General features: G+C 41.6%; 1 protein-coding gene across 2 annotated transcripts in view; it reads left to right on the forward strand.

Annotated features, from left to right (window-relative positions):
* znf407 (zinc finger protein 407) overlaps positions 1-25,961 on the forward strand; it is a 160,666-nt gene that overhangs the window by 11,001 nt on the left and 123,704 nt on the right. For both annotated transcript variants that reach the window (XM_032518478.1, XM_032518479.1), the window contains exon 4: positions 2,951-3,065. In XM_032518478.1, the coding sequence (XP_032374369.1) occupies positions 2,951-3,065 (115 nt within the window). The remainder of the gene's footprint in view (positions 1-2,950; positions 3,066-25,961) is intronic.

The raw sequence follows: 25,961 nt of genomic DNA on the forward strand, positions 1-25,961 counted from the left end.
ATGTATGTATGTATGTATGTAAATGAATGGGACTTAATGGGTGTAATCCTTTTTCCAAATAATATATTTAGATTTTTACTGTGTTATAAAATTACAAATCCTAGTGCAAACAGTTGTTGGGATTTGTTCTGAAGAAAATGAAGCAGGGTTTGCTTCATCTTTAGCTAGCTGAGACTTTTCTTACAGTGCTATATCAAAGTTAAGCCATCAGTGCCAACCGAGCCATACATAAATTCCCAACTGATAGTTGAGGAACAGGTGTGCGCCACTATGATGACCAGTATGATAACTCATCTGTTACCTTTCTCTACCTATTCCACACATGAAGTTCAGTTTGTTCATTATGAGACGCACCAATTGGCTTGTGGTCTTCTTTAACTCTGGAGAAAACTTTCCAAATTATTATCTCTGTTAATGTCATGTCATCAAGTTTGTCTCGAGTTGGCCTTAAGACTCTATCTTTGATAGAAAGTGACGTTTGAAAGAAGTGAGCATTTAGATGGCAGGGTGCCTAATGAAAATTGACCCATATTAGGGGGACGGAAAGTTAGAATCGCGCTGTGCTGCTTTGAATTTGAACCTCTTTTAATGTGTATTTGGTGAGTCCCACTTAAACGTTGTAGTGCCTCTTTAATAGAGCAGCATATTTTAAAAGTTTGTTGCTTTTATTTACTGCAGAAACTTTGTGCTTGCAAGGCTGGAGAGATGCTTTTCTCTCTCTCTCTCTCTTCCCCTCTAGGTTGTAGTTACAGTACATTCTTCACGTGTTTGTGGGGAAGTGCACAGGTGAAGTTTCCACATATAGAATCATGTGGCAATGCATTAACCATGTTCTTATCTACTCACTGTAAAGTAAAGTAGATATATTGGTAAGGCTACAGTAATTGAAAACAATGTGACAGAATACATTTCTACTAGTTATCTGTAACTCTGTGTGTGACAGATTATGGTAATTTATCCAGTGTACGCTGCGTAAACGGTGTGTTAGGACTGCAGCCAACCTGCGGCTGAAAAGCTGGACACTCTGCTAGCTGGTTGTAGAAATAAACTTAACAAAGCAGACTTTTATGATATGAAATTACCAAGTAATGTTTTGTTTTCTTTCTCCAACCTGGAGATTAGAGCCAAGGCTAGGACCAGAGTATTTGGCATGTGCAAGGTTTTGTGCATGTGTGCGTGCGTGCGTCCGTGTGTGTGTGCCTGCGTGTGTGCGTGCGTTATGAGGTTTTTCTCTCCTCTCAGGAAATGAATTAGTCATTCCCTGTCCCATATGTGAGGGAGCCACATTGCTCCTATGTGGATGGCAATATTAATTTAACATGACACTGCATTGATGGTCAATTTCAGTTTAAGTGGAGTGTTGGAGTATTAATGTGATAAGATGTGGAAACTAAGGGACGTTACATCTCTCTCCTTTCTGCCATGTCTCATATTCAGCCAGCCATCTGGACAAATCAGCTCACCACACGCCTCTCTCTCACCTCAACTTTAGGTTGCGTGTGTGTGAGTGAGAATGATTGTCTCTCCTTCTGTTTGTCCATGGGTGGTTATGTCTTGTGAATTTAATGTGTGTGTCAGTATGCACATGCATAGGTGTGAGATGTGGGGTTTGGAATCTAGACGTAGGTGTGTGTGTGTGTGTTTGTGTCTGTGTCGCTGTGATGGTAGGCGTGGTGTCAGTGTGTATGTCTGCCTTTTTGGTTTACTGGTGTCGATGATTGTGTCTTGGGTGTGTGCCTTTGTGACTGTGTGTTTGTGTGTGTATTATACTGTAGGGACATGTGAAATGAAGAGGCTGGCTTTGCTGTTGCCCAATGCCCATGTGTGGACCCTGCCCCCCGCCCCCTGTGTTTATGGGCCTTGTTAGCACAGGCTTGCCTTTCAATCTTCGTTACCGGCTTAAAATTCGATGTGTCGTACTTCCAGCTCACAGCAAGTGAACCGGGTATGAACGAATTAGTAATCTACACAAAGTGCTTAATCAAATCAGCAGCTGCCCCTGGAATAAATATTGTAGAACGTCTTGGGATATTCACTGTGAGAGGGTGAGGGTTTGCTCAAAGATGCGTATGTGGATATACCAGGCAGGCTGCCACTTAGATTGGAGTGTCGCACTGTGTCACGCTGGCCTGAATCTGGCCCTGCCTGCAAAAAAAAACATCCATTATATTTTGCCAAATGTATATGTTTAAGTTTTGTTATGAAGTTTAGGTTTTATCAAATTATTTTGCTTAATTTAGAGTCTGTGATTTTTTTTGTTAAACCATATGAACAAGAAATTTTGTCCAATATAAACAACCATTTTAGATTCTGAAAAACCCAGTTCCCTGTTTTAACTTGAGCTAGGAGATGTTTGTGCGTCACAAAGACAGGGCAGGCATCAGCCCCTTGCAGCGCTGCTCTTAAATGACGGATGGCAGGCAGAGGCTCTGCCACTCTCTCAAACGCTACCCCGCCCCCTGGACTTATTAATGACAATAATTAGGGAGAAACCTCCCAGAGAAGCTCGCCAGAGTGATTAGCACTTTAATGATGGAATGGGAGGTAGTGAGCGCACACAGAATTGATTTACGTATTCGTCCTGACCTTTGGAATCCAATTTACGCATCCACAGGCAAAGGAAGAGTAGGTAAGAGATGAAGGAGAGTGACAAGGATAGATAGAGAGTGAAAGAAGAGGCACTTGGAGTGTGACTGTAGTTTTTATGGGGACTATAGTAAGGGCATCTGTTTTGATAATTCTGAAGTCATTTTGTGGCTGTGAAGTAGGTTGAAGTCTTAGCAAAGAGCTAATAACAGTCTTACATGCCTGGCATTGAAAAATGATCTGTAATGTAAAGTCAGAGTTGTGCCCAGTGGGTGCATAGTCATGTTTTATTAAAATTGTCACCTGTTTCTTTGAAACTTATTGCTGCTGGGTATGAACTCTCTATCCATACTTTGTTTTGCAGGATCCAAGCCCTTTATGTGTACGATCTGCAACTTTGCAACGGCTCAGCTGGGAGACGCCAGAAACCACGTGAAGAGACACCTCGGCATGAGAGAGTACAAATGCGACATCTGTGGGTGAGTTACAAGGACTGACATCTTTAAAAACAAGCAATTTTAATACACTCAAAAAAATAAAAAAACAAAAACAAACTGGGTTCTAAACTGGAAAGCGGCAAAATTGACATTGGCAAAAAGTGGAACAAAGGCTTTGCTATGTTACAACTGAGGTCCGCTTGGAGACAGAGCATGGTCAAATCATTAGAGAGCTAATCATTCAAACTGAAGGCATTGTATATTTACACTGTTTATTGATTAATGTAACCCTAGTCAAGTATTTAAGTGTGTGCATGTTAGTGTTAAACTAGTGTTAATCAGGATTTATTGCCAAGTAAGTAACACTTCTAAGGAACTTGCCTCTGTTAGTATGAAATAAACAAACAATAAATACAGAAACAAATATGTACTTAATGAATGTTTAAGGTACATATTATAAGACCAGAAACAAAATGAATTCAGCCTACACGTACATACATGACCCATTGTCTCATATTTATTTAGAAACACATTTTTGGGATAGCTTAGGAAAAATAGGGTTTAGTCGATGAGTTTTTCTGTTGAGAATTGAAAGTGAGAAGTCAACACCAGTGATAGCCGGCGAATGGTTGTGTTCCTCTCATCAGGTGTAGGAAGATTTCATGTTGGTGTCTTAAGGAGTGATCTGCTAATTATCTATTGCACAGCCCACTTTAAATTGCATTAGTCTCAAGCTAATTCATAATTCAGTCCATTTTAACACTGCCCGACCACAATAAGCGAAGTGATACTAATCTGATTTTGATTCCTTGTCAAAATTGTCAGATTCCAATCTGTAAAAAACACATTAAAACCTTCCACATTCACGAATTATCTGCTAATCCAAAGAATATAATTTGTGTGTCTTTTGAGAATCTTGGTGTCATATATACGCTGAGGTTACATTGTATTTCATAAGGGTGATGATTAAAAAAAAAAAGAATAGGGTATTTGTATACCACATGAAATAAAAACAAACTTCAAAGATTACGCTACATTTAATATTCTGGTTGAAACACTAAATACATATGGTTTTATTTATTTAGGAAAGAGAATAATCAATTTAAAGGCATTTAATATTGACAAATGCTGGCCACAGTCCAAATACAATCTATACATTTCAGTAGTAGTTACACCTTAATGTGTGAAAAATGTTCTCTTGACCTCAACTGCTCCCAAGCTTTTCTTAAAAAGACAAATATGTTGTACCTAGTTAACTCTCCTCCTGAAATAAAGGTAAAAGAAATAGCGTTTATTTTGCCTTCCTTATCGTTTCAGCTGTACAAATAATCCTAATTGGAAGTTAATGTAGGTAACCACGGGCCTATAAATACCCAGTAGTGCAAGCGGGCAGTTATATCCCACTACCTTGTACCCCCTACATGTAGACCATATGTTGTGTTCAGCTTGTTTCATTCCCGTGGTAGACCTCCTCACTGCCTTGCCATGTTCAAATGGACGTGTTAAGCTGTTAAACATGCAATCGGGGAATAGAGTAAATTGTGGAATTTCCAGCCTTGTGCCATTGAGCTTCTGCAGCAAGACTCCCTAAGATGAAGACATATGTAGAGTTATTAGTTTCTCTCTCTGTGTAATTCTGTGTACACCGTTCCATTTAGTTCAGTCACAGGCCGATTTTGTTCTTCTAAAGCGGAGCAGAGCGAATGTGTTTATTTGCTCCCGCTGATGTTCGCAAACATATTACAGCAGGAGCAAACAAGCTTTGGTTTAAACACAGCTTCTCCTTTAATGAGAGGAAAGGATCATGTTTCACAAGCCCTCCAACCAAAAAACCCTCTTCTCCCAAGTGCAGGAAATGTGTTGGGATTTGACCAAGCGGCTAGCTTTCCACACACACACACACACACACACACACACACACACACACACACACACACACACACACACACACACACACACACACACACACAGAACAGTTCCCCAATATGCCTTCAAATGGGACTACTAAATACAGCCCCTGGTTTCACAAATCATGCGGATGGAGGAGCCGTGTGCTGCCAGTGCCAGCCACTGGTGACAAATCGGCCCTGTGTGTGCTTTCAGTACTGACTGATCACCAGGCAGTCCCTCCTCTTGACTAAAGAGCAGCAAACACAAAGAAACCTCCAGAAACACCCTCATTAAGGCCAGAGTCATACATACACATAGCCTGCTCCTCTTCCCAAACTTCTCCAGTTTGATGATATGTCCTTAACCTGAATCTAAAGCGAGTCACTGATGGATGGCCATGTTTCGCCTATAATGTTTAAAGTGAGATTATAGTGCGATTAGGTTCCGCGGATACTAATGACAGGGCAAAAAGTTTGTTCAGGATATTTGTTTATAATCCCCATTAATCATTTCAATTAACACAAGACTATGTTCAGGCTGCTTATTTACATTTATACAATGTGGGTTTCCATAATTTATTTCATGCTCACAGGCTCTTCGGCCTCCATGGGGCATGGAGTTTTGCTGGTTTAGTTTATTGCCATTTTCGTTTAGAGTACCGGCTCAGCATTTTGTTTGTGTGTTTTTTTTCTTTCTCTTCCTTTCCTTGAAGAAAATCCCCCCACTTCCATCGATTGCCGTGTTTTCCTTGTTAAAGTTTCAGACTGGCAGATTATCTCGGCTCTGACACCGTGATCGAACAAATGTGCTGCACCTCGGCTGTCCACCTCACTTTAGCTTCAGCTCACTGCCGCCAGTCTCTTCTCAGAAGTGGGGGGAACTTGTTGATAGTTAAAGATCATATTGTTGTGGCATTTAATTAACAAATGCAAATGCAAGGCCAGGACAGATTGGAACCCTTGACCGGGCTGCCAATCAAACCGGAGTGAGCTGGTCAGTGCCTTGCTCATCATCGCTAACACTTTATAGGCTTTCTGTCTCTGCTTCACCACTTCTCTCACTTCCTTTACCCCCTTTGTGTTCGTGTTTCTACCTATCCATTTGCCTATATGTGTCTTTATTAGAGCCTGACCGATATATCGGCGGACCGACATTATCGGCTGATATTAGGCATTTCCCAAACTATCGGCATTGGCATTTGGCTAGGACTTTAAGTTTCATATCTTAAGTTTGTATTTTTATACATTTCATTTATCAGAACTCTAATATATTTTGATGTTCCTCTGTTCTGTTGTGACAATAAAATAAATAATTATCATATTATTTTAGTGAGAACTCATAAATAATTACAAATATGTTTTGTTAAGCGTTTCTGTTTTTTTTTTTTTATATATATATATATCGGAATGTCAGATTTTTAATTAACCAAATGTTTGTATTGTATCAGCCTTAAACATCCTTTTATCGGTCGGGCTCTGGTCTTTATTTTCAGACTGATCTATCTTAATTTGTCTATAAAGAATTCTATGGGGGCTAAACGGCAAAAAATCACAAATCGGCTGTTAGCATACAAGATTTCTCATATTTAATTGGTTAAAAGATTCTCCAGCATGTGGATGGCAGATTCTTGCATTTCCTCATGGCGTGTTTTGTCCACAGTGGGGCTCTGCCATTTAATGAGCCTCCTCCTCCTTCTGCCCTCCATCATCTAACAGCAAGGCCCTGGATTCAGCATTTCCACCCTCCCGCTCTCTCGTCCTCCCCAAAGATCCAATGGACATCCAGTGCTGTTGTAGGTGTTAAATTATGTATAAACAGTCTAAATGCTTTGAGGCATTGGTTTAATATCTCAGGCCAGGGCTTACTAGTATTAACACTATCATGGACATGGATTGTCCTCTTGTGGACTGCCGTTTTATGATTATGGGTCATAAGCTGCCCTGTTTACTTTTCTTCCTAGTAAATTTGAACAAAACTTCAATACCTTTTGCCTTTACACAAAAAAGTTAGCAACGTGCTGAAGTTTGTCTTGTCTGTGGAGGAGGCTGCATTGTGATGTTCCCTCCCTCCCTTCCTTGTCTCAGTTTTCCTGACTTAGTGTTGGAGAGAGTATATATAGTCATGATTTCATGTTGGGTGTTGTATGTGTGTGATTTGACTGTTAACAGGATGGGGCTGGCTCATGTCAGGGTTTTTATGTCCCCCCCTGTCTTGTGAGATTGTCTGGTCTGTTCCCAGAATAGCCCATCAGTTCCGCCCTGCGTGGCTCATCCGCTGTAATGTGCCTTAATGCCCGGGACTGTATGAGTAGTGTGAGGCCTGGCAGTGACGGTGGAGGAGCATCTTAGCTTGCTGCTTATCCAGAGAAAGCCGTCACTTAACTCAGCCCCTCTATTGTCTATCCCCACCCCTCTCCTTCTCCCCTGACGTGATTCTCTATAATCCTCCACCCGATTCTGGTTAGAACTCCCTGCAAACTATTTTTATGTTGTTTTTTTTGTCTTCCCTTCCTCCCGTTTAAACATTAATGGTTGTTGCAGATGAAGAGAAGGATCCCTATGAGGATGATTATAATGTCACTCCATTGATCTCCCGCCGCCCCGAAATAATTGTACATCATCGCTTCATAACGTGTCAGAGGGACACGTTGGTGGCGTGCAATTAAAACCGCAGAATATAATACACCAAATTACTGCCTGTCATGCCTATGAACAACACACTCGGTATTTGAGTTACACTTAATCATCTCGTACATTAGCGATTTCGCTAAGATCCCTTCCACCCCACCCCCTTCCGCTCACACAGCAACGGCGTGAAACACACTGCTCCTTACAGGCTGAGGGATTGTGTCTGTGATTCAACAGCTCTAGGGTAGCTACGTATTAACGTTAGAGTTAGACCTTTTGGAAGCCTATAATGTCCTAAATGATTTAGTTGCGTGTGTGTGTGGGACCAAGAGCGTGCCAACTGGAAGCAGAAATTTTGAATTCAGTGAAATTATATAAACACTGAATATTTTCCTCAAACGATTCAGATGCAACAAGCCTTGTGTGTTTGCATTTTTCTTTAGTACTTTAATCAACCTTCAGATGCCTGTAAATATGTAGGAAATCTAAAACACTAAGTCTGACCACTTTGAGGCAAACTACCACCAATTTATTTTTGTATTTTAATATACCTCTTTTTTGTTGTTGTCATGCCTAAAAGATAAATAACTAACCTTGACACAAGTGTTTTACCCTCCAGTGCCTCCCTGAACGTCTTTGAAAATGGCAACCACATATCTAAATATCTAGAGAAAGTTTGAACTTGTTATGATCCATCCAAGTTATTTGTGCTGAGACACAAGGGCCTGTGTTTAGTCCCATTAGGAAGATATATTTATGTTTACTTCTTTGGACATTTAGGAGGTTGTGTCTGGGTACATGGTTCTTGTCAGTCAGTGTAGTCCCCTTCACCAAAATAAACACATTTTACTCTGATGCATTTAACTAAATTTAGTGTGCCATTATCGGAAATGAAATAAGTAACGCTAAAGGTCATTTGGAAAATAATGCAGAAAGGCGGGTCTGGAAAGGTTAAGTATGTGACGGAGCTGTTCTGATGATAACGAGGGCTGCGTATGGCTTGGAGAGCTCGGCATTCTGGTTTGACTCGGCACTCTGCGATCGCTCTTTATGACCGAGACAGCTTTACAGCCCGTTACCCCCCATAACACGATAAAGCGCAGCATAATGGATTGGATGTGTTTAGTAGCCTTGGGCTGATGTTTGTAAAATTAATGTTTTTTGCAATAGAAACACACTCGGGCACAGGCACACATGCACAGAAAGAAAAAGACAGGAGAGGAAAAAGAGAGGAGAGAGAGAGAGAGCGCGATCAACTTCAGACAGCCTCTACATATCAGTATAAATCCACCAGTGTTTTACACTTTTTATACTTGTTTTGGAGCCACATTGTCAAACTTTATTTCCTAACAAGTGTCGTGTCCTCACATATATCTCTCAGCCAAAGAGATGACAACAAACGAATGGCTTCATTAGTTGGGTTTGTATTACAGGCCCAATGCTCAGCACAAAAGCGACGAATGCTATTAGATTTGTGTTTCAAATTACACAGCACAAGTACTTGAGGGAGATAAAGTCTGTTTGTTCAGTAAGTCTCATGTTGGTGAAAGGAGGCCTTTTAAAGAGTTTGAAGGGGACCCCACACAGCATCTCTGAGCGCCAGAGACAAAGAGAGAAATGTCTGTCAGCAGGTCAGTCCTATTAGGTTTTAATAACAATTTCATATTCTTTACTGGGCCCAGAACTGGGGCCTGGGGTCTTTTTAATCAGAGCATTTCACTTTAATCAAAGAAAAACAAAAACAAACAATGGGTCCACACACTAAACGGCAAGATCAGTAGTTAAGCTAAGGAGCTAACACAGCGCATAGGCTCATGATAGTTATACTACTCTTGAGGACCGTCTAACTTAAGAGGCTTTTGTCGGCACTATGTATGATCGCAGTAGTTTCTTTTAAAACATTAAACTTTTTGTGGTGTCAGCCTTTCTCAGTTTTTCATCACTTCTTGCTTTTCGTTAAATCTTAACTTGAAGGACAAAAATAAAGTAGTAGTAATTAGAATAGAGTACTAATCATTTTTTTTGTCTTACAAGACCCTATCTTGATAGCTTTTATAGACTTTTCTTTTCCTTATGAAGATTAATATCAGCTAACAAAGGCAAATTAGCTCCGTTTGATAGAGAAACATGAGTAAAGTTTGCACCCTCCCCACAAACGTATTGCAAACGTTATCCTTTAAAGGAGTTGAATTATTTTAAAAATGTTGCTGAACAAACCATTGTAAAGAGTTAATCATGTCATAGGTATATTGTAAGAGAAAAAAAACATAAAGGGGGGAAAGTTAATGAGTGATTAACAACAGCAATTAAAAGATGAAGAGGAAGGCAGATGAAAAAAGGTGTGTAATTAAAATATCAGTCCTCTCATTGTCAGAAGTGCGAGTGTCATCCATTGTGCACTTATTAAAAAGCCGGGTGGAGGCGAAGGAGCAAACGGCGCTTAATTTCAGCAGCCCAAAGTGTCTGGTAATCTGCCCATGGATGGAGCAGGAAAAGGCTGTAACTCATGTTTAAGTGTTGGGGCCGTGTCATTGCAGGTTCACAGTCATGCATTTCTGTGTTGACACCCATCGGGGCAGGGGATATTTGGCAGTCAGGAGTAATTTAACTTAATTAATGGGATGCATATATGATGGAGGAATAAAATATCTCAGCTCAGCAAAGTGGAAAAGGGGAAAGATTTAGTGGGAGTTAAAGGTGGAGGGGAGAGTAATTTGTGCATTCAGTTACGTGTGTGTGTGTGTGTGTGTGTGTGTGTGTGTGTGTGTGTGTGTGTGTGTGTGTGTGTGTGTGTGTGTGTGTGTGTGTGTGTGTGCGAGAGAGAGAGAGAGAGAGACGGGGCTGATAAAGATGGCAACCGGGAGAGAGGAGGAAGGGAAGGGGAGGATGAGAGATGGATGGTTGACACAAAGCTGAGCTGATGTGTAGAGGGGAATGGGCTGTCCCTCCATTGAGAGGGCCATCAGACTGACAACGCTTGATTTAATTGATATCCGTACTGCGCGCTTCCTCAGCGCAAATAGACACATTACACTGGTTTGCAAACTTGTAGCAGAGCTGCCGGCTGCCAAGGGCCATTTTAATATTCATGAGGGTGCTTTTAAGGGGATTCGGCAACGGCCTCCTCCCTCCACCGCCGCCACCCGCTTTCCAAAATGTCTTTACTACCAATACACACACTTTACCTTCCAAGCACTCACAGCAGACACGCAGCACGCTGGTTCTCCCAGACAAATGCGTGGCCTGACGAAAAGCTGTCACGCTGCTTTTAATCTCCCCTGGCACTTTTTAATTGACTTCCTGTAGGTATAGATTATTTTCACGGTGAGTCTGCTACCGAGATGTTTGATACCTTCCTGGAGACTGGCATTTAGGAAGCTTGTAGCTCACCGGAGATGATGCTGTTATCTTAGTCTCTGTCTGTCTGTCTCTCTCTTTCTCTTCTGTCTCTCTCCCTCTGTCTCTCTCCCTCTCTCTCTGTGTGATGGCCAGCCTTATTGGGGTAACGGGGGAGAGGTAAAATGCAATCAATGATTGCCATCATCATAATTAAGCCTATGTACCTGCTGAGAGTGCTGGGGAAATGTTGGCTTGGGTGGAAGGGAGGCTCTTTGTGTCTGACTGTAACTGTTAGAGGCATTAGACCGACATAGAGGGCAGGTATTGGCCTCTCTGGTAACAGTTGGATGTCAGCCAGTTTGTGTTTTCCAATTGATATGATGGATATGATGTAGTTTGTTTGATTACTTTATTGTCAACACTATGCTGCTTGTCAGAGGTAATCTCTTAAGTCTAATAAAGCAACTTGATCAGATTCCAAAAAATTATGCATGGATTATGGTTTTGATTAGTAGATGGGTCAAGTCAAGTTCATTTGTATAGCCCAGTATTACGTATGGTGCCTTCAACATCAGCAACCCAGTCAGAATAAAAACAGTTGGGTGTGGAGCCGGAGCTGGGAAAAAGAAGACGAAAGAGGATTGATTTAAGACTGAAAGTATATGTTCAGCATCAATATTGACTGGCCCAATGTTGTGTCCAAGGATTTTTACCTCCTGGGATTGGAATCTCAATAGAAACAACAGAAACAGTGAGCTTTTGTAAGTTTTCATAAATTTTGGCCTTGAAAATTGTGACATTTCAAGTTATGAAATACTGGCACAAACTGTCTGCTGTCAGTGGCTTAAGTCCAAAAACCTTGTTAGTAATACAAGCCTTCATGTCCGTTGGTACGCCAACTACCATTCTCACTTTGTGTATCACTGTTTAGCATGTGTGGGCCACTGCCCCACACATGCTCATACCAGGCACACAAGCAGACAGTGTTTCCTCCTACACACTACCACCTATTTACACACTTGTACACACACAAACTTGCCTTTTCTATCATGACAAAAATCTGTACTACATTGTAATTTAAACAGGCGTTGGATCCTAAAATAGGTTCTGGTGGGCCAGCAAGGATACCAAGTGGGAACTAATTTTATTGTTATTTTCAGCCCATGAGGATTGATTAGTGACAGAATGTATACTGTAAAGGTTTCTTTAGCTTTTTGCTCTGCAGTCTTACAGCATAAGGACAGATGTGATTTGTGTATTATCAAACGCACAATATCTAGACTGTTCTCAGATTTGTTTAGCCATTATCTTTATGAATAGGGTTCCATTTTCTATTGGGCATCTACTGGGGGTTTACATTTAGTGTATCACGAGATCCAGAAGATTCTCAGGTTTATGAAGTGATATTGACTATTGTCTATGCGAAACAGGTAATAAGCCATGATGAATGGCTGACATCAGTGATGAAATTAAATTAACCATAGCAGAATATTGTATTAACACACCTAGCCAATCCCACTCCTCCCACTGTCCGTTTAATTGATTATTTGCTGACGTGGCTGGATTAGGGTAGGTATGACCAAAAATTTGTATCACAGTATTTTTTTAAGATTCTCGCAGTTTCACTGTGTGTAACAGTATTTTATTTCTTGTGCTTGACTGGGCCATTCTACATAGAATATCACAAAAACATTTTATCATCATCGTTTACTAAAAGCTTTGATTACTAAAGGCTTTGCTTGGCTCCACAACATTATACAATAACGTTATATGAAGGAGAATGCAAATTTTTTTGTCTGCTCTTGTATGTGCAGTAGTGACCGGAGCCTCTCCCAGCTTAACAGGCTGTTATGCTACCTGGCTAGCTAGCAGCTATCATGTTACCCGGCATGCCGTTCGGCGGTGTAAATTTGTAAATGTAAAATGAGTTGTGTGTTATAAAGTCACTACCTTGAGTGAGAAGGGTACGCAGTTAACAGGGCTCCCGTTGTCAGTTCTCTCGCAGATTACTTCGACCGTATTGCTCTCTGCAGCAATGCACCGGTAGTACGGTATATGAAAAATTCATATCTTACGGGAATTAATACCAGTATACGGTATAGACCGGTATACCGCCCAGCACTAATTAGGAGTTGCGGGTCTTGAATTGGTGGCTGATTGCTAGTCAACCATAAACAGGAACAGCCATAGTGGGCCCTCAACGGCAGTATTCATGCTCCCCAACCTTATGCCGATTCCTTATCTTGCTCTGACAAGGGGAAAAATATTCGGCCATAAAAACGTTGGTATCACCGGGCTGACATATAAAGCCCGCCGTCAGTCCCTCCCTCCCTCTCTCTCCTCATCTGTGCTGTATCTCCTTAAGCTTTCAGTCGCTCAGCACACCCGTCGGACTCTAAAATCACCTATTCTCCTCTGCACATGTAGCTACAGTCCCCCAGGTAGCCCAGCTTTAAATATGAGCAAATAATGGCGGAGTGAATGATGCTGCCTGTGTCCTTGACTGGGATTCTCTGTGTGCAATAGCCACATCTCACTGTCTCCGAGCCCTGTGGGACACATAAAACACCCTCGTAGAAAAACTCCCGAGGCTTGTTGGTGGCATCCGTTGGATGGATGCAGGGATGCAGAAAGGCAATGAGGTCTTTGTGTCTGTTTATGCAAGTGTAGATAATGTTTACACTGCTGTGTGTTTAATGAGAGGGGCACTGTGTCCACTTTAATGTGTTTGCATTTCAGATGTGCTGCAAAGTTATTAGAACGCTATACGGCATATCACATCTCTTTTATGTCTTGCAGTTGGTTTGCCTGCATCTTCTGTGGCCCTGGTAGCGGATGTTAGGATTAGATGTGGAAAAGGTTAGAACCATGCTTTGTGACTAAAATCTACTCATCTGCACAATTGTCACCAAATTGTGCCGATGCTCCTGACAGGGGCATATTGGGGTAATCTTTTGAGTTGGATAAAGTGTAAGTAGGGGGAAAATGGGTAGCGGGAGTTGCCTGCCTTCCAGTCTGGCCTCCACAAGTGTCAGGCTTTCAGGAAACAGGAGTGGACATGTGGTTGGAAAAGTAGAGGACCCCATTGTTGGCCACACTGTCTTTGCTCTTCCTAACACTGCACAGTGTTAACCCCCACGCGACTGAGCCCCTCCAGAGCGAGGCGTAGGTCTGAACCCCTGCAGCCGGCTGTGAAAACGCTGACACATCGATTATCCCTCAGGAAAAAACACGTTGAGTGTGATGAGGAGGAGCATGCCGTGTGAAGAGGAAGCATTTATTCATTTATTCTGTTTATTCAGCAAAACAAACAGAGGTCAGGATTATGCTGCAACTCTGATAGCTCTGTGTCTATTACAGTTAAATTTCAAATTAGGGGGTTCACTCTGCCCACTTTTATGGTCACTTCAAAGCCTGCCTGCTGCCTTCCAACCCCCCCCCCCCCCCCCCCCCCCCCCCCCCCCCAGCAAAATCAGATTACTTAGACTTTTATAGTCCACATAAGCTTCAAGTAGAGTCAAAAAACGAATTTGTTTCTTCGACTCCAGTTAGGAGCTCGCTGGTTTTCTTTACATGTGGTCTTTTTATTGGACATTAGATGGCGCCATTCAACTTGCTAGAAACCCACAGTCACAGACTTCATTTGCAATATTTGGCTGCCTGTTGTGTGGTACAAGGGGATCTCTTGCATGAATGAAATGCAATTAAGGTTCTCTTCGTTCTGTTTAAAGGTCTTTTTAAATCTGTGACTACTTATACATTTATCTCAATTGATTTTTGTCATTTTTTAAAATAAAATCCAAGTAGAACATGCATGGGTATAATTGTTTAAGTCAGTGGCAATGTCAGAACTGGTTGGAGATGGATAATGAAGTGAACATTTTTGCTGGTTTATTTCAGATTTCAGCAAATAGTATAGTTAATTAAATGGGTAGATGCAAACACATGGAGATGATCATTTAAAATCACTTTCGTCTCCATTGTTTGCCAACGTTATACTTTTGAAAAGTAGTAAATTTGGTAAAAGAATGTTTCCTCCGTGTCTTTGGTGAGTAGGTAGACTACCACAGCTGGTCTTAGTGCAGTTGTAAATGAGTGGAGTTGTAGGCTGGGCTTGTGGCAGGGCAGGCGTAGCGTTCAGAGGGCTGTCCCTGCCCGTGCTGCTTTAACTAGGACAAGCCTCTCTATACCGGTGGACCTCAGGGGCCGATCAGCCGGTCTCAGGAGAGGCTCCCCGCACCGCCGTCTAACCAGGCCTGTCACAAGGGGACTGATGCTGGGCTGGCTGGCTGGGTGTGGGGCTGATATGATGGTGGTGGGTGGGTTGGTGGGGGCCGACATGCCGAGAGGGCAATTAAAGCAAGGACAAAGACTACATAGTGATAAGTCCCCACAGCACCCAAATGAAGAGAGCAGGTTAGCCTGTTAAGAGGACCGGGAAAATGAGCGTGGCCTCACTGCGTGGTTCTTTGTACGTGAGTGTGTTTGTGTGTGTTTAGCCTACCCGAGGAGGATACGTTTTCTGAGGTCATGTTGCTACAATGCTCGCTAACCTCACTGACTGATGCCTTCCCAAGCTGGTGTTTTTTCCCTCATAGAGCAAAAGCAAACAGCGGCATGAAACGGGAAACCAGTGCATCTTTAGGGAATTGTATTCCTGTGGTTGTGTATAAAAGAGAAAGAAAGTCCCAATGCAAGCTATTAATAAAATTAAATCTTTAAAATATCATGCCTTCGGTGGGTAATTGTTGCACATTAGCGGATCTACAATTTGTTTTTATCACACCACTTAATGATTTTTTTAATACTACCCCACTTAAAAATTCAGTACGTTATATCCTGCATTGTGTACGTGAAGTAAATTGATGAGTCTGTAGGTCAGCAGTTGCAAATATATTTTAGATGAGAAAAGAAGTTAAAAAACGAAAGCGTAAAACAGAAAATGAAAACGGGAAAAGGAATCATTTTCAGAGACTGATTAACTGCTTTCCTCTTTTGGTCACTTTTGCATAACCAGCCTGGATGGGATTATAGCTAGATCATGTTATCAGGCCACATGTCCCAGATGCACCAACACTCTCCTCTTCTTCTTTCTTTCTCTCTCTTTTCTGCTAACCTTTTTCTCTTTTCTTTTTGGGCAGCAGAGAGAGAGATGGCATGTACCTGATACTGCTGTGTTGGCACACCCGTCTGGGATCTGATAAGAGAGCCTCTGGAGCAGTGCTTATTCAAATCAGTGCATGTTCACAGTGAATAGGAGCAGGTAAAGGCAATAAGATACAATGCGATAACCTTTCTGGAGAGGGAGAGAGAATAGTTTTACAGCTCTGCTGCTATTTTCAACAGCCTAATTGATTTGCTTTATCCCGATTTAACTGGAAACAAAAACCTTTCTTTCACTAGTGCGACTTAAAACACATGTTCGAGGAGTTTACACAGATTTGTTACGTGTTACAGTGATTTAATCATTAAGCTTTTTTTATTTGCTTTGTAAATTGATCAGCTCTCCTCCGTATTGACCGTGTTCGACTGATCTAGTGCTACTTTTAAGTGTGTGTGTGTGTGTGTGTGTGTATGCGCTCTTCCATGTTTGTATTAAATACATATTCAAATGTTACATAATCAATTTAGTTTTTAACATTCGCCCACTGTAATTTCTTTCAGAAATATGCTCCAGAGTGTGGGTGCTACTTGTAAGTGTGTTTGCTCTGTGCACGTGTATGTCTGTGTATACGTCGCATACATAAACATCACATTAAATCAAATTAGTATAATAACACTGATCCGCAGTGATCCGTTTCAGAGCCACTGTGAAGAAATCTAAAGTGAGTCTTAAGTGAGTGAGATAGTTAAACATTGGGGTGAAATGCATCCTGCAAGGGCCTCCATGTTAATGTGTTTGGCTTGTTCTGAATTCAGACCCTCAACATTGCATCTGCATTTAAATTTGAACATTATTACAGTAATAACAAAAATGACTGGCTAATAATTATGGTGATGCTGTAATATACAAATAATATATTTTAATCACATGAATACTTTTTGTACAATTTAGGAAATTAGTATGTATAATTATATTTATTATTTATAATTTCTAATTATTATATATAATTTGTGTTTGTGTGTGTGAGAAAGAGAGAGAGAGAAAAAGAGATAGAATGCAGACTTGTGCTCACATTTTTCGATGCAGGTCTGGTCAGAGGATGAGGTGATATGTGGTTCCAAAAAATATGCAAAAGATGAAAATATATAATTGCATTTCTCATGTATTTAATATATGTTTATGTTTGAATACATTTAGAGCCTTTCATGATCATAATATCAATTGTAATGTGTTTTCCATTGCGTAGAAATTGATATTGCAGAATTCTGACATGCAGTGGGATGATTCTGTAATTCCCTGTGTGGTAGGCTATTGTGCTGCTTATTACAGTAAGGGGTCTAATTTGCAGGCTAACTTGCTACATGAATCCCTTCTTTATTTTTTTATATCCACTCTCACAGTAAGCAGCCTACCAAGTCAACGAGATAATGAAACGCCTTCTTTTCCCCTTTCCCCCTTTGCAACCAAACGCTACTAATCTAATATATTAGTCACCCATGCTCGTGTATGGGTGAGCAATTATTCTAAAAAGTTTCCACGCCGTGCCGAGGTGACAAAGGGAATATGGGCAAGGAGTACTGCAGACACATTTGACGGCAGCTCTGTGACGCTGATAGGCCAAACGGTGGTGGGAACCCGCCACTTTTAATCATGTGCAGGGTGACGGCTTTCATAAGAGCATGCGGCGACTCTGACAACTCTAATAAGGAGAGGTGACAGAGAAACTTTCTGTGTTAGCGGCAAAACAGAGGGGGAAGGTCTCCTTGTTTTGTTTTTTTCTATGCTTGTGATTTTTTTTTTTTTTGTGGTTGACTATAAAGACAAATTTCACAATCTGAGACTGGATTTGTGGTGAAAGAATGTCAGCATTAATAAAAGGCTTTGGGGACAAGGTCACACGGGTCCCTGTTCAGCAGAGCACCTTGAGTCTGTTTGTGGCTTTTGAGATAGCCAAAACATGCTAAGACGTCTCCCTGTGCATAAGGTAACCGACTGGAGTTTTGCCCGTCAATGTCTCACCGCACAGTCTAATTTATGATTCTTCAGCCTTTTTTTATTTTTTTATTTAAGACAATCTCAGCTCTTTGAAAGGGAAAGGAAAAAAAAACGACACAAAAAGGAATGATGCTTTGAGGATATAATTAAAGATATCGTTCAAAGAACAACTTTTTGCATATTTGAATTATTACTGTCGTTAAAAACCACACAAAATATGGAAATATGATTGCCGGAAGCACATAAATCAATGATCAGCAAGGCCTCAGAGCCCAATAAATATGGGGAGTTAAATACTTTAAAATGCAAATCACATCTTAAAATTTGCATACGGATGAATATAAAGGAAGTGTGCCTCCTTAAGACCCTCTGAGGTAGAAACGGATGGTGCTGGAGGGGGTTCGGGGGGGACACAGACAGGCAGCCCGAGTGTTGTATTTTTTTATTTTTCTTGTTGTCATTGGTCAAGCTGTTGGCCCTAAATGATACCAGCTGAAGTGGGCTGACAGACACGGCCGCATCTCTTTTGTGGATCCAGAAAGTGCCTTAAGTGATCTGAATAATTAGGAGCTAATTATTCTTCATCCATCTAAATCAGAGAAGGACAGATATGGGAATGGAATTTATAATTTTAGCCCAACGTCCTGTCTTGTTCTAATGTGGTAAACTAAAGTGACTGTGAATAATACCTACTGACCTTCGAGTAATTACGCCTCGCCTGGCAATTTGCTTGCTGTTGCTAATTGAGGGTATTGATTCAGTGAGATTCATATTAAAAATACATATGTTTTATGGCTTGGGTTTTTTCTTCTGGTTGTCTTTAATGTATTATTAATCGTTTTTATTCTTTTTTTTTTAACAATAATTAGCAGGCAGGATGTGGCACACCACAGGGTTGGAACACTTTCTTTGTCCTACTCCTACCCACTATTGCAGGTATTGTATATTTTGCCAAAGTTTTAGCTGAATCTAAATTAGTTTTCGTGTTGCATGAAGCTCTACATCTAACAGCAGCTGTTTATGTGAAGTTTATTGCCCAAACTACAGTTAAAACTACTACATCACACTGCCTACGCCCCCATCCAATGATAATGACGACTGCAGTTGCAAACAGTGATTGCAAATTGTAACTAATTCTCTGCAAGGCTCCAACATGAAGGCTATGATCCCGTGTTATTTTCCCCCCCTCAGACATTTAAAGACGTTCTGGCGGCTCCACTAGATCAATGGACATGATGTCTCTTTGTGCATTAACACTCAGGTTAGAGTGTTAGGTTAAAAACCTGCCCAGCACCTTACCGGGGAAGAAAAAAAAAAGACGAGAGAGAGAGAGAGAGAGAGAAAGAAATCAATTTACCCCGGGTGATCTGTTGGTTCTGAAGGTATCCCTTCCCCAATTTGTGTTGTGTGTGTGTGTGTGTGTGTGTGTGTGTGTGTGTGTGTGTGTGTGTGTGTGTGTGTGTGTGTGTGTGTGTGTGGTGTGGTGTGTGTGTGTGGTGGTGTGGTGTGTGGTGTGTGTGTGTGTGTGTGTGTGACGTGGGGGTGGCCGTGACTGTCACTCGTGAGTGTTTGCATGTGTGATTGCCCTTCCTGTGGCGCCTGCAGGTATTGACCAGTACAGAGGACGAGGTGCTGCAAACGCATCTCTCCTCCCTCTGTAGCCCCGTAATGTTTTAAGCCTTTTCGACCAGCGGAGCTCCAGTGGCAGCTCACAGCCTCGTAATAACCCAGATAGGGATCGATGGCACTGGATTTAGGCACTTACCCCTGCTAAAACTGGTAAACTCATTTGTCTCTCCCGAGCAACATTCTCTCCGTTGTTAAAGGAGACACTTAAAAGGATCCTCTGAATTAAGATAATGTGACTGTTGGTGTGTGATCAGGCAGGCTCAGCTGAAAGGACAAGCAGCTTTAGCTCTTTTATTAGCTCTCTGTTTAAGGGGCCATACATGTTTTGACGGAGTCCAACTCTCTTTATTTTATTTCTGTCATGTCGATTAGTGTGCCAGGGAACACCCGCTCTGACCCCATACCCCGCCCTACCGGACGAGTGTATGCGCATGTGTGTAAGAGCGAGAGACTGTTTTAAGAATGCCGGCTCCAAATGAGATGGACCAAAGTGTGATGGTCCTGCTGTTCCTCGTATGCAAGCCTACATGAACGCCTCAACGTAAATGCTTGGTGAAGGACTCAATGGATGCCGTGAAATCCTATTTGCTGTACAGCTAATGGCATAGGACTGGTTCTGCTAGAATGTTCCTCGAAGCAAGAAAACATTTTGTTTGGCTATAATGCACATTGACCATTTACGCTTTACCACGCACCAGACAGCGTACTGTACGGATGTTGTAGTGACACGCATGTGCACGTAACAGAACCAGCAGTTTAAACAAAAAACGTTTTTTGAAATTAAACAACGTTTAAGTAATTTTGTTTAAGAATTTCAGTAGTAAAAATCAGTAAATGAAGGGATTCACACGCTGTACACCACCCACACAGCAGCAGCACATGGGCCAGTGTTCAGCCCACAGGGATAAGTCCGTTTGTGTCTAAGGAGGTACCGTTAAAGGTGCCTTGTCTGGGGAAAGTAGGACAAAGTGTCATGCCAATTAGGAGGAAGAGAATTTTTTTGTGTTAAAAACAAAGGACGGAAAGGAAGAAGCGTTTTGATGAGTCAGAAAAGTGACTCCAATGAGCAGAAAAAAAAAACAGGCTAAAACTTCACAGACCTCACATTCTTTTTAGCCCACCTCCCAAAACACACACATTCATTCCCCCCACCCCGCCCCCTTCATATAGGCCCTCTCTCTCTTCTCTCTCTCTTCTCTCTCTCTCTCTCTCTCTCTCCTTCTTCTCTCTTCCTCCTCTCTCCTCTCCTCTCTTCTCTCGCTTCTCTCTCTCTCCTCTTCCTTCTTCCATCTGAGTGTAAACTACAAAGGGCCGTCCGTCCCAAGGAGCCGCTCTGCTGTGGGTGCCGCTGGGTGCTGATGCTGGTGGTAATTAGGCGTCACAACACTTAGGCCGGGTGTCTCGCGCAGGACGCTGAAATCCTCCTGACGTGACGGAGGGATGGAAGAGTTATTCAGCTCTGCAGTTTCTTCTGCTCTGCTGGTCATCTGTCCTCTTCAAGGCCCATCAGCCTAAACAACACACACGCACATGACCACCCCCCACCAACCCCTCCAAGCACCCAGAGGCAGAAAAGAGAGGCAGTGTGTTAGAGAGAGAGATATCAAAGCCCTCAAGGGGTTAGGAGAGGGTTGTTTGGGGAGGATGGGGGGGGGGGGGGGGTAAGGGGATGATGTGGTTGGGTGGGGTGGGGGTCCTAGTCAATACTCAGACCTCTGCATCACTAACTGTACAGACAATTTAGATCAATATGAGGTGAAGGCACATATATTTTACTAATTACTGCAATAATTAAAAGGGTCTGTTGTGATTAAAATAAAATCAGTACGTGGTCAATTTTTAGCTAAATGGATCCAGACACAGTGGACTAATCCTGTCTCAGCCTTGTTGCTCCCTTGTCATAAAATCAGTTGAGAAAACAACATTAGCGAGGTGACGTTTTTTTTTGTTTTTTTTTCACTCTCTTCATGGGTCAACCACACAGACCTTGAGACAAGATGTGGGAATAACTGAAAATGACTTTTTCAGATTATTATTGCCACAGCTGACAAGTCATCTGAATATGATCTGATTTAGTTACTTAAATGGAAAAGAATGTAGAACTCAGTGGCACTTAAAATAACTATTCAAAATGGAAAAGTGGATTTTCAAAGGGTATTAAAGCACTGGCCGTGTTAATGTGGTTTGTATATGCATATAGTTGTCGATTCTCTATTAATATTATACATCAACAACAAAAGATTTGATTGAATAATAAAGAAGGCGGGAAGGGGCGAGGGGTTGCAGGGTTGGGAGAAATATGCTGTGGCAGTAAATTTATACTTTGTGTGGCATGCCAAGCATAACGCTAGGCTATGGGAGGGAGAGACGTGCTGCTTTTATGTCCCTAAGCCATGTTCACGTCCACTGAAGACTTCTGTTTTTACACAGGTAGGCAGTTTGGGGACTATCTCAGTAAGGAAGAAGAAGGGGGGTAAAAAAAGAAGAAGAGAAGAATCAAAGGATGTTCCCCTTTTAATAATGTAACAAATATTCTAATTTCTAAAAATAAAACCTCTTCATCCTTCCTGCTAATCTGAGCAGTAATTTATTCCAACCCAAGGCCATATTAGTATGCTAGCCAAGGGCAAAATGGTTACGACAAGACCAAGTTCCCTCAAAAAACTTAGACACACATAAAAAGACAGTGAAAGATCAGGCTACGACTTGTGGACACCTCCTGAATTGAGTATTAGGTTGTAGCAACTCACAGTGGACACAGTAATTACTATAGAACATAAAATGTACAATTGTAGCCTAATGTTTAATTTTCAAGAATAATTCTAAGCAATAGCTACACTAACATGTTAGGAAAAAGGGGCAAGGTAACAGTTTTAGAGCTAAAACAAATTAGAGTGCGCACGCAAGCATTTTTAATTTCTGATTAATTGCATCTGGTGTGTGTGTGTGTGTGTGTGTGTGTGTGTGTGTGTGTGTGTGTGTGTGTTGTGTGGATATATTGATGCATTTTATGAAAAGCAATTGAGCAATGGACTTTGTAACAACCATCAAACAGACACTTCATTATGGGACCAGTGATAACAAATACATTGTGTAGGATAATGATGGCGTTGGTTATATTGTTCATTATACTTCTGTGTCATACGGCGCTCTGATTTGTTGTGTGTGTGTGTGTGTGTGTGTGTGTGTGTGTGTCTTTTGTTTTTGTCATTTTACAACATCATGTTTCAGCAAATTAACGTCTGAACCATTGGGAAGAAAAATGTACCGTCATTTGCCATAGATGACAAACAATATATTTTGGATAATGATTGCATCTATTGGCTTCTGCATTTGTAAATGTGAGGTAATGAATTTCCTTTGTGAGCAATGAAAGCAAACAGAGATATTATGTCAGTTTGCTTGAATAGGACTACTGGATGCATGATGTACTGTCATTCCATGATAAACTGTATTTGTAAAAAAAAAAAAAACTTTTTATAGTGAGTCCATGCTAAGTAAGTGCTCTGTATGCAATACATAAATATTCCTATAGATTCTAATGTTGTTCAGACACGCTGGCGCTGTCCCGTGCAGAAAGTGGGAGGTGTGTGATGTGGAGTCTGACTGGTGGAAGCCTCCAGTGTGTTGGCTGCCTTTGACTTGTGGGCCTGTCAAAGGTTTTGGGGCATTGGACTGAGTCGATGCCTGCGACACACATGTCATGCTTTCCCACCCTGATGAGCCCTGCAGTTACCCAATCAACAGTGTTATTGCTTGGAAATGTATATATTTAATTCGTGAAACAATGACAGTTTCGCTTGATTTATGGCGCAAGGCAAGGTTTAATTAATTGAAAAATGCATATTACTCTGTGACTTAATTATTAGCTAATTAATCACCGGGTACTCATTCACTCTTCCCCCACCGTTTTCCTCTCTTTTCAGGCATATTTCTGTGTGTGTCTGACACTTGAATTTCCTCCTGGGGTCATTTTTATGTGAGGTCATGCTTTTTCTTCCTGAGTGGCTGTTGAGATGGAGAACAGGCGCTGTAGAAAGCCTGTTAAACTGAAGTGAGTGTGAGTTTTAATGTCTTGACATCATATATTGTGAGTGTGATTACAGCATTCAGGACAGGCATCAAGTATTTGATGTGGAGAATATCGGCGCATCTACGGTCACATGAAACCTGACTAATCATAGTAGGCCATACGTGAATATGTACGCATACCTGTGTTTGTAAAGGAGAACTCAGATACTTTGCATGTTTGTGGCTGGATAGTAGTAGCCTTACCTTTAGTTTCCCTGTAGGGGTGGGAGAAATTATTGATTCTTAGATGCATCACAATTCTCTCTTGAGCGATTAAATGCTCGATTCTTTAGTTGAGCCTCTGACATGGAAGATCACTGTGAGAGGAGGTGACATTCACAAGCATGTTTAAGGCTTAAGTATGGAATGATTACAAAATAAAACCTTCAGTGGACAAAACATTTCATTAAAACTTGTGTGTTAGAAACACTGTATATGTCAAAATCTAGCAAACTCAGATTTATATGTATAATTTTAAAATCATGCATGGAAATGCACATAAAAAAAGAGAATCGAGTCAATGGCCTCTGAATCGGAATCGAATCGTGAGGTGCCAAGAGATTCCCACCCCTATTTCCGTGTGTGCGTGGGATTACTTTTAAGAAAACGATTTACACACATCCACCAGACTATCCCAATGCCAAAAAATCACGAATTTGCGCATGGGTGAGAAAAAAAGCATATAACCAATACCTCCTCCAACGTTGAACCCAATCAGAAAATGACGTGGCCTTAACCCTAAAGACATGGCTGTGGCTTCTAAATGTGGCAAAATGGTCACTTCAGCGCCTCTCACACATATAAAGGTGCACACGCATTAATACACACTCACCCAATCACACATGCATAAGCAAATTATAGTCTACACTTCAAACTCTGTGAGAAGGACAACCTCTGGCTTGTTGCACACATAGAAAGCATTCATATCTTCTGTAGTAGCCTTGGGAAGCACAATTTGCCAAAGGTGTAAGCTGATCCTTGGGGTCATGGTCAAAAACGGTGAATAAATGTCTCACTGTTACAGCTGTCAGTGGTTTACCTCTCACTGGTGGAGGGTCTAAATAGTAGTATTTATGTCAGTTGGTTTTCTACTGGAAATGCAGGGCAGGTTGATCGAAAGATCAAGGATTTCCCCTTATTAGAGCTTCTCCAGATAGCTGCTGTTAGGGAATGATAGGGTGTGGACATATTGGATGCAAGCATGCAAGGAAGTGGAGGAGGTGTGGCCACGACTAGAGGCCAGCTTGCCAAAACACCTTTCCCCCAACACTCATCCACCCTGCCTGGCCACTATCCGGCCCCCATGTGTCTGCGCCTGGTAATGGTAAGCGTTTTAAACCATTAGAGCTGCTGTGAAAAAGGCCTGTTTGAGTGCAGAGCTGTCAGTCTGCAATGAGGCAATTGGGGGTGGGGGGCTGTCATGACTGTCACTCAATGGGAGGATGAGAACTGTTTGGCCCTAATGGATTCCTCCAGGCGGGCGGCTTACACAGCGGCTAGAAGTAAAATCGATGCGTTGTCATGAGCGAGTGAGGCATCATCAAACGGCCAGGTGGAAGGGGAGGCCTGTCTGGGTAGTTACGTCTATATCTGTGTTGTGTGTGTGTGTGTGTGTATGTGTGTGTGTGTGTACGTACAGTTTGGAAAGGAGAGAAGAGACAGACAGATGCTTGGCTCAGCTTTACACGCCCAATGGGGCCTCTGCTATGATTGTAAGCATGAAAGGGGGCTCTGACCTCCATCATCTCTGTTGCTTTTATTTTCCGGTTCTATTGGAATCGGACACAGATACACACAGACATACCCACACATATATATAAATGTGAAGCTGTGTAGACAGGGGTATATTGCCCTGACAAAAGTCAAACATTATCTTGTAGGCAAGATCACTTTTCATAGAACAGATTTCTATTCAGTGATTCCTGGTTTTGACGAGAACCTTCAGAGAAGAAGCCAAATGGTTTTTCTTCTTTCCTAAAATATTGAATGGGGCAAGAGGAACTCTGGAAAATCCTGACAGCAAAAGATGAACATGAGCAACCTGCATGAGGAAAAAAGAAACTGCAATTTGCAATGTTTAGAATGGTGACAGAGGACATTTAACAAGATCGTGAAGAAGACCACAAAGTAAGACAACATAGTCATAAAACCAAAAAGGTATAGAACATGCATAAAATACATTCTTTGTAAAGCCCTATAAACTTTTTTTTTTTAAATTAAGTGCTATATATGAGAATTGAAGCTCAAAGGTAGCTTAACTCTTTATCAAATACTTTTTTTTTT

The sequence above is a fragment of the Etheostoma spectabile genome, chromosome 6 (assembly GCF_008692095.1).
Source record: "Etheostoma spectabile isolate EspeVRDwgs_2016 chromosome 6, UIUC_Espe_1.0, whole genome shotgun sequence".
In the NCBI taxonomy this organism is placed as follows: Eukaryota; Metazoa; Chordata; class Actinopteri; order Perciformes; family Percidae; genus Etheostoma; species Etheostoma spectabile.